This window comes from Puma concolor, chromosome F2 (assembly GCF_028749965.1).
Source record: "Puma concolor isolate L17-30 chromosome F2, mPumCon1.1.hap2, whole genome shotgun sequence".
Classification (NCBI taxonomy): domain Eukaryota; kingdom Metazoa; phylum Chordata; class Mammalia; order Carnivora; family Felidae; genus Puma; species Puma concolor.
In genome coordinates, this window is record NC_141684.1 from 48,736,409 (window position 1) to 48,746,587 (window position 10,179).

A 10,179-nucleotide genomic window follows, 5' to 3' on the forward strand; every position below is an offset into this window, starting at 1 on the left:
TCATAGTTCAGCTCTCACAGTGCTGACAGATCAGAGCCTGAAGACTACTTCGGATTCTGTGTCTCCCCTCTCTCTCTCTCTCTCTCTCTCTCTCTCTGCCCCTTTCCCACTCTTGCTCTGTCTCTCTCTCTCTCTCCTTCTCTCAAAAATATATAAACATAAAAAAAATTTAAAAAAACAAGAAGAAAATGATAGAATCCTGGAAATAGGAAAAAACTTATACAAGAAAATCCTCAATGAATCAGGGGAATAAATATCTTTCCACAATGCGTTCTGATGTGACAACACCCTGAAAAGGGATGGAATAACATAAGAATATTTGAGGGGCATAGTGTAAGGAAATGCCTATCAAGTTGAGCTTGACATATGTTATTTTCCATTCTTGCTATGAGATAAAATTATTAGCAAAGAGCTGGGGTTAGGTAAAATGGTGATCCCCAATTCAATTCAGAGTTAGGATCATGGTTACTAGCAAAATTATCCCACAAAATGAAATTAAGAGGAATCTCACTTAGTCTTTAAAGAAGTTATATTAACAAGATAATATCAGAACTGAGCCTATAGTTGTTCAGTTTTATGTCTAAACACCCACACAATGGGAAGCAAGTGGTTATGTTGCTAGCACAACCCATAGAGGAATTCTCTCTAAAGTACCTCTGAGACATTTTAATGAAGGGCACTGGACAAGGATAATATGAGCAGTGAACACATATTGGAGCAGCTTATACTGGCTGATCCACACATTTATCTCATTGCTGATAGATTTTGTGAACAGTTTCCATGAGATTATTCTTCTATTCTTTACATGATTAGCACAGTATATAAAGTCTTGTGGTTAAGATCAATGGCACTCTCTCTTACCTAAAAGTTGTAATGCATAGTTTTGTTTTTTCCTCCATTTTATATGTCATATTTTAAAGATGTTTATATTTGTATGTTAGCTTACCATTTGCAATATTTACGAAAGTTGGATCTAGCCTAACTTCAGCTCAGGTCATTATCTTGCGGTTCATGAGTCCGAGCCTCACATGGGGCTCTCTGCTGTCAGTGTGGAGACTGCTTTGGAACCTCTGTCTCCCTGTCTCTGTCCCTCCCCCACTTATGTGCATGCACATGAGTGCATGCTCTCTCTCTCTCTCTGTCTGTCTCAAAAACATAAATAAGCATTAACAAAAAAATTTAAAAAAAAAGTTGTATCTGGAAATACTTAAGATTCCAAAGCAAAATAACAAAGTTTGGGCTATCAGATCATTGGTTCACAGGTAGTCAAACTTGGAATGAGTTTGTGTTGTCTCTCTTTGGAGAAGTGATGCCCACTGCACTGTGTTGAGCAAGAACATTTTTTAAAAATATTATGGAAGATTGTGTGTGTGTATGTTGTGTTGGGGAGTCAAGCAATGTAGCAGACCCTATTTATATTTTTGTTTTCTATCAGACTCTTCTTCTGAAGCATCACCTTTCTTCAGTAAACTGCACTTTCCCTCACTATGTCTGCAAGATTCTTGGCGTCTTTGGCCTAGAAGGTTGGTTTAGAAATAGTGACTTGGACCAACATGGACCTTTGAGCATATTCTTCAGTCCCTAAGCATTAGCTTATGTGTCCCTTAGCTTATCCTTGCAAAATCTGCCTTGACTTTAAAACTCTTTAAGATTTACTTTTAATCTAGACTGTACTTTAATCTGTTTTGTTATTGTACAACAATTTGGTAAAAAAAAAAAAAAAAAAAAAAAACTTCCTTTTTATTTACCAAAAGCATTAATTTGAAGACTCTTTTTTGTCAGGATTTTTAATTTCTTTATTGCTACTACATAGAGAAAGCTATGGGCCAAAAAAATAGATCTTAAATTATAACAAACATTGAAACATTCCCTCCCAAATTGTTGAGATAAGAAAGCTTCTGTCAAATTACTAAAATTAGAATTATATAAATTATCATGATAGGTTAGATTTTTCAGGAAATGTATTATAGGGGCAATTTTAAGATGGTGTTAGGAAGCAAAATAACCCATCTGTTTCTACATAAAGAATGATGTAAGAAAGAAAGTAGATGTACTTTAAAAATGAGGAAAACTATAAGAGTATCATAAGAAGTCTATTGAAGAATAAACACTAAGCTAAATTTAGAATACTATTATCATTCTTATTTAAGACATAAATGGAACAAGAGCACAAATTTGGAAAGCAATTTTTTGTTGTTTTGAGTTTTAAAAAGGACTTGAGGGGCGCCTGGGTGGCGCAGTCGGTTAAGCGTCCGACTTCAGCCAGGTCACGATCTCGCGGTCCGTGAGTTCGAGCCCTGCGTCAGGCTCTGGGCTGATGGCTCAGAGCCTGGAGCCTGTTTCAGATTCTGTGTCTCCCTCTCTCTCTGCCCCTCCCCCGTTCATGCTCTGTCTCTCTCTGTCCCAAAAATAAATAAAAACGTTGAAAAAAAAATTTAAAAAAATAAAAAATAAAAAAATAAAATAAAAAGGACTTGAGTATAATTGTCATCATATTACCAACCTGGTAACACACCCCAAAATCTGGAGGTATGTTGAAGATGCTCCAAAATTAAAATAAGAAATTTGTAAATAATTCAATGCAAAATAATGATAGTTTATAATGGCCAGTGCAGTTTGATAAAGATCAAAAGTTTATTAAGATAAACCATAGGAAGAAAATATACCTAAAAACTGTGTGTGTGCATATATATATATATATATAATATGCTTATTATATGAAAATATATATACATATGTATGTATGTATATGAAAATAATTGCTCATACCTTCACTATCTTAGATTCTCTTCCAGTGTAAAATCTAGGCTTTTGTTACCTACACTATAAAAACATTAGCATTTATAAAGCTTATTTAATTATTTAGCGTTAATAATTAACTGGATTTAAATTAAATTGAAAACCAATTATTTTAAAGCTCAAAAATTAGGATATACATTGTAATATAATTAATATTTATAACGAACATTTACTGAGTTTTACTAAGTATTGAGTTTTACCCTCGTTAATGCTTTACGTAGCTTACATAATCTTAAAGTCAGATATATATGATAGGAACTGTCAACATCTCTATTTTAGAGATTTAGAAACTGAGTTACCTAGGGTAATGAACTTTGGAGGGGGATGGGAGGGAGTAGATAGAGCTGAGAAGATGCTATCTTTAGTGGTGACCCTTGGTCAAGGGGGTGAACTGGCAAAAGACGTATCTGTCTAACAGCTAACAAAGACTAACAACTGCCTTGGTCCCTTAGGAAGCTGTTCCTTGTATCTTTACCAAATGACAGCACATAAAACTATGAGAATGTAAGAAATTACTTTAAAAAAGAGTGATGATGCTACACAAAGCCACCCATTCCACTAAATGAACTCCAGCATTCTGCTAAATAAAACTGTTTGCAGAAGATAATTATTGGATCTGGGTTTAAGGTAAATCACCTACCAATTTTCAGGTAACATTTATTTTATCAATTAAGTAAGGTTGCTGAACTAGGTGATCTTGAAAGTCTTTTTCAGTTCTTGTATCTCATGTTAGATGTTTGACCCTTCAGGTCAGCAACAATTTTCATGATGAAAAGAAATCTCCAACTGGTGCTTCCCACAATAAAACTCAGTTTCCAGCGAACTCTTACACAATGTTTTGTTACATTGGTTTAAATAGTCAATGTAAAACAATAATAACAACACAGTTGATTTTAGATTATTAAATACAAATTATTAGAAATTAATTGATATAGGAAATAAACTCCATTCAGATGGAGTTTAGTAAAACACTAATTCTGATATGTTTGAATTTAATCATGTAAACCCATCTTTTTTTGAGTAGGAAATTATTCTGGAGTTAGTTATACTCCAGATACATCTATTAGATATCTGCCAAGTATATTCATATATATACATATTATATATATATATATACACACACACACACACACATATACACACATATATGGAGGTATATATGAATGATATATATATATATGTATATAGGGTCTGTATATATATACACACACATATATATACCTGATATATATAATGAGGTATCTATCAGATATATATATATAAATATCCCCTGCTCTTGTGACAACAGCAGCTTAGAACTCAAAGAAGACAAAAAGGAATCTGTTTGAAAGAAGCCCTACACAATAAAGGCATCCATATGGAAAATGACTTTTAACTTCTCTTCTCTTCCCACTAATTCTGTACCTTTGTTTGAGCTGTGACCAAATTCTAATCCTCAGTATTTCATCCTGTCCTTAACCCATGTTAGAATTCCTGCTCCTAGAAAGTGGAGAAAGGTCTGGGCAGAAAACAGGTGAAAGACTGAGCTCCTCATTAAGTTAGAAAATATGGTCAAAAACAAGCCAGAATGTAAGAAACAATGCAAAGCAAAGCATTCTAAATTAAAACAGAGAGAGAGAAAGAGTGAGATTTCATATAATTCAATTTGCCTTCCAAACTAAAATATTTACATGATTAAATTCAATCTAGTGTTATATCACAAGAAAGAATAATCAGAAAATACAATAATCTTCTCTTAAACAGTTATAATTGCCAGTACTGAAGGGTCTGGAATTTGAACGCAGTATTATGATTGACTAATAAAGTCATCAAGAAATATTAACTCAGTTACTGGAAAGTAAGTTTAACTTTAAATTAATACCAACTGTTTATCTTTATGACTTTAGTGTTTCTCTCAAGACCTAATTAGAGTAGATTAAATTCATGGAACCTTTACTAGGAAATAAATAATATCAGGGATATAAGCTGTAAGTCATTTTTATTTAAAAATCAGGACCTCAAACCTTGCATTTAAATAAGTCTACACCTTAGTTCCAGTTTTTCAGTTGATAAATCTTAATTATTAAGACCTCTCATTATTAGAATGTGTCCTTTATATTTAACGGAACTTTGTAAAAATAAAAATAATTTGTGGTGGCAAAAAACAAGGTCTATTATTTCATACCTTCTGTGGGAATCTACGAGTTTCTTTTCACTGAAAAAGAGCTTAAATTTTCCTTTATAAATAGATACTCATTCTAGTTAGCAGCATTGAAGTGATCATTAGAGCATTCGCCATGTTATAGAGCTGTTGCTGAGTATTTAAGAGATAATAATGCAGATACTCTTATACCTGAGAGAAGGGCAGGACAGGGAAGAGAGAATTCACTTGCAAAGGACTATCTCTTTTTTCCTGGAAGAGCAGAGAAAGACAATGTTTGCTGACAATGGTAGGGAAGCCAGAAACCTCCATTATGAGACTCACTTGATACCTTCTGGCAATTTGGTCATTCCTATCCTGGACTCAAAAAGGGCAAACCAGTTTGATCTCTGGCTTCTGCGTGTAGTGTAGTGATTTTCAGGAGTTATGAAACTAAGAGCCAGTTGGGAAGCTGGTTAAAATTCAGTTCCCTGTTACATTCTGAATAGGAAGCCTCAGGCCTTTTTATTTATTTTTTTAGTATTTTTTTAAAATTTTAATGGTATTCCTGAGGATTTTGATAAATACTTGTCCAATATCTGGTAAACTAATCCAACTCCTATCTTAAATCTCTTCAAATAATTTTATCGGAGTTTTGTTGTTTAACAGTACAAACAGAACTAGTGGATAAGTAAGTCCTGGAGAGTTAATGCATAGTGTAGTGATTATTGTCAACAATACTGTATTATAAGCCACAAAGTCTCTAAAAGACTAGATCTTAATTGTTATCCCACAAAATGTTAGTTTTTTCCTTAAATTATAAATTTATCTTAAATGTCATAATATGACTGTTTAAATTTATTACCTGTGGGCAGAGATATTATTCATAAGACCAAAGGAAGTTTCAAATAAATAGTAGAAGAACTTTCAGAAAGAAAAGCATCTTGTTGATGATTTGCTCACAATACAAATGAGCAAAGCATTCTTAATGATTAAATGGTGGGTGGGAAGTCATTATTATAGAGCCATTCTGAATTGAAAAATCTTAGACCGTAGTATACAAATGAGCACATCAAGGGAAAGATGTGTACTTTCTCTTATACCTCCAAATTTAAAACAAACTAAACTAGATAGAATCATGAACTAAGTGATATAAACACAAATGAGTAGGCTCTATTGTTGTAGATCTTAATTTTAGTCTGTTTAAGGCTTTTGTTTTTGTTTTCGGCAGCTGTTTTAATTGGACTTCGTTTCCAAAATCAAAGCACAATTTGCTTGCTTTCAAATAGTAGCTTTTTCTGTCCTCAGTAGTTTGCAGCTCCAAAAGGAAGTCATCAAAGGGTATATACTCCTTGGTTAGTTATCTTCAGTCTACTAAATAAATGATGGACCAAAAAAATTGTTCTCTTCTTATTACCAAGGTTTCTTTGTTTGTTTTTGTTTTTGTGTTTTTAATCCTCCTTCATTCTCTGGTGTTGTTGAAGAGAAGGGAGTTTGTGAGAACAAGATGACTTTTAAAGACAATAAAAGGTGACATTGTTTATCAAGATGGCCATGCCCATGAGAGCTGTAGAAAGAAACAGAGCTCAGAAAAACTTGGGCTATGGATTAGTAAGTATTAGAACTGGAAGAAGCGATTATAAAATAATTTAATTCTCTCCTTTTACAAGAGAGAACTCCACTCCCCATCCTCGCAAAAATAATTTTGTGACTATCCCAACGTCACAATTTATGATGTTTTCTTCAGCATCTTTCACTAATTTTTTATCTTCCTTGTTCTTTCTGAGTTTAACAATTGGGGTAAAATAGTCCTCTCTTCATTCATCTCATAACTTATGAGGAGGGAAAGACCAAAAGAACATTTCTGCACATTGGTTATAGTCAAAATCAAATAGGTCCAATGGAAAATTGTTCTTTAGGAAGTAAATTCAGTAAGACATATTTCCATATGGTTTAATAGTTTAAAAAACATGCCAATGTTGGATTGAATCAATCCAGATCATTCCTGGTGTAGAGACAGGCCCAAAGGATGGAAATTCTTTTATTTGCCAGTGATAGGTAGAGATAGGTTAAATGATACACTTCAAGCAAGAGTGTTCAGTAAATATTTTTGGAAAAAGAGAAAGAGAGGGGGGAGAGAGAGAGAGAGAGATTGATCTAGACCTGAGACAGAGACATAAAAACAGATAATGAGAGAGAAGAGAAATATTTAAATATAATCTGAGGCTTACACTCAGAGGAGAAAAATACATTTGGTAAGCAGCCAGATTCCCCACCTTGAACCGTAAACATTTACAATGCACTAGAGATTAAGAAGTTCTTATAAATATTATGTCAGCCTTTCTTTCTCATTGTCTGTTATTAGAAATGGACCCACCACTGTGTGAAGACATCTGGAGTACTCCCAGCATATGCTATTGTAACCATTATGGCATTTAACAGCTGTCAAAGGAGGAGGCACATTGCAAACATCCTGGTTGGAAACTTGGAAGTAGACTTGGCCTCTGTGGTGAAGGAATTAGAAGCCCATTGTGGGCTGATTGCCATGCAGACTGTTTTGTGAGAATTTCTGGACCTCTTTTGGGCAACACTGCAACAATCTTCTGGTTTCGTGAAAAAAATCTGTTTTCAATGAATATCTGTAGTGGAAAATTTTGGGAGAGTAGAATATTCAGAATTTTGAACCTTCCCTCATGGTGCTTTTGTCCTGTGGTGATACAGTATGGACTCATAGTTTATGTTTGTTGAACCTCTAAGTAAGTGTGGCGTGGTCATGAGTTTCTGAGCCAGAGTTAATATTTAGGATTACTGTAACCTGATTAAAATGTGCATGGATGGCTGGTTTTAAACACAAACAAAGGTAGACTTTTCAGGGGGAAAAATGCATGTTTTGAAGGAGAGAGAGCAAGCAAGCAAACAAAAATTTTGTATTTTGGGGGATTTCATGATGCATTTGAATATAAATCTATCTCAACAGGAAATGCTAAAGTAGCTAGAAAAACAAACAGCTGATAAACATAAAGACAGGAGGCTGAGAAACACAGCATAAGAACCTAGTTTATGATTATATTTCCTTGTTTTGCTCCCTATTCCCGGGCTGAAGTTGTTTGTGTGGTGTATGATTTCAGGCTGTTTTCATTACATTGCACATCTTGATAAATATTAGATGGGTTTTATAGCATCCCATGGTGCATGCTGATCCCTTGGGTCACACAGCCTCAGTCTCCTCAGGAGTGAAAAGTCTCTTATTGTCACCACGTATCACCCAAATTCCCAGCACTGAATGAAATGGTACAATCTGCTTTTTCCCTCAGGATTTACTAACCGTCTCTGCAAAGTGCTGTAAATCTTATTAATTTTCTCTGATTTGGGTAAATGTTATAGATATTCAGACACTGAGCTTTGGAAAATATTTTCTTGAGTCTCATAAATGTTTCCTGGCTCATAAAAAGAGAGAGATAGTTTAAAGTAAAAATTGAAGATTTTTATTGTTCGATTTATAAGTGTGTACCACAAAAATAAAATTTCAAAATCTATAATCATCAAAGTTTCCAATTTTCTGTCCCCTCCTCTACCTTAAACTCTCAAAAACTACAAACACATGCATGCATACACATACACACTCACTCATAGCATACATTATATGTATACTCAGCCCTATGTGTTTATGCTAATATAAAAGAAGCCAAATGAAGACCTCTTCTATGGTTATACAGAATGTTGAAAGAAGTTTCATTCATCTCTTTGACATTTGTGATATGTGAAGAAAGAAGACTCGAGAACTTGATGAATTGGTATATTTAATGTGTACAATTGGAACAATTTTCTTATAATTTGAATGGACCCAACAAAACTCTGGAGAAGAAAAAAAAATGACAGTGACTGAAATCAATCTATTGATTTTAATTCAACTGTTCCTAACACTTGGGTAGGTGATTACTTAAAGGCCAATGAAAATTATGTAGACATTTCTAAAACAAATAAAAAGGTAACCATGGTCACCAAAATATTTCTAGTGAGCACATGTGAAAATACTTATTAGAAAGAAAGGAGAAGCAAGTGGAAATATATCATTTGATGCAATGTACTAAACTTTTTCCAGGGAAGGGTCCTTGCTAAACACTTAGATGTCAAAAAATGCACAATCCTAACCTGAATCTGGTCATGGCAGAATTGTGTTGACCTGCCAGATGTTTCCACATCTGTGGTACATCTGTTTAAACAGAACTATTGGAGGGGATACAAAGAATAAGACTCCAGTAAAATATAAATTCTTTTATAGATGTATGCTCTGTCATCAAAGCAATTTAATATTCCAATTTTTTTGAAAATCCTTAATTCAATGTTTTTGTGAAGAGTTTATTTTGAAGACATAACAGTGCTCCATATTTTAAAAATCAAAATTATGTCATATTTTGCAAGTAAATTGCCTTTGAAAAAAAATATATATTAATGAATTGAGTGAGGCAAAGCTGTTAGAACTTTGGATGTTAATTTTGCTTCCGGTTTGAGAGTTTTTATGTAGTTATATATATTGTAACATCATAGGGTGATTCCGATACCATATTAAGAAATACAACAAGGAAGGCTTATTTTGGGAATCTCTGTGAACATCCACTTATGCACAACTCCCTCTTTTCTGTGAAGATTGTCAACCCTCCTTCTAGTGAAATGCAAAAAAAAAAAAAAAAAAAAAAAAAAAAAAAAAAAAAAGATGCACACAGATGTTAACACTACTTATCATTAGCCATGGCTGTGGACTTATTTCATAAACATAACACATTTAATGCACCAAACAAATAGTTAATAAATCTGCAGAGTATGGGTCTGAGTCTTACATTAGCTAACATTATGCAGATATTATTGATCACTTATTAATCGACAGATCTTACGATAAGGCTCCAGAGTCTAGGTACACAAAGCTTAAATATGATCCTATTTGAATCTTTATTTTCACTTCTTTTTGAAATGTGCTCTAAATTCTTGTCAGATCCATCTTTCAGTAATCATTTTATTTTCTAGTTGTTCCATGAAGATCATGATAAAAATGAACACTTTACTCAATCCTTAGGGAGCTTCTTGGTTCATGACTAAAATTTTGCATTCTTGTCATCATGTCTTACATTTTTCAAAAGATAACTTTAATTTTTACTATGAGTGAGAATGACTTAACACATTTGGGGATATTTTCCAAAATAAATTGACTGAAAATAATATGATTCCATATTTATTAAATCATCGAGGTAAGATATAGGTTTGAT

At 33.4% G+C, this 10,179-nt stretch overlaps 1 protein-coding gene across 5 annotated transcripts in view; it reads left to right on the plus strand.

Annotated features, from left to right (window-relative positions):
• LOC147572006 (uncharacterized) overlaps nucleotides 1–7,674 on the plus strand; it is a 170,710-nt gene extending 163,036 nt beyond the window's left edge. For 3 of the 5 annotated variants that reach the window (XR_015246596.1, XM_086695135.1, XM_086695134.1), the window contains one exon: nucleotides 7,284–7,674. Coding sequence is in view for 2 of the 5 variants with exons in the window: in XM_086695135.1 (XP_086551261.1) it covers nucleotides 7,284–7,481 (198 nt within the window). In the remaining 3 variants the exon portion in view is untranslated. Of the gene's footprint in view, nucleotides 1–1,435; nucleotides 1,524–3,251; nucleotides 3,427–7,283 lie in introns of all 5 variants that reach the window. The other 2 variants (XR_015246594.1, XR_015246595.1) reach the window with 2 other exon arrangements.
• Nucleotides 7,675–10,179: the final 2,505 nt, after the last annotated feature.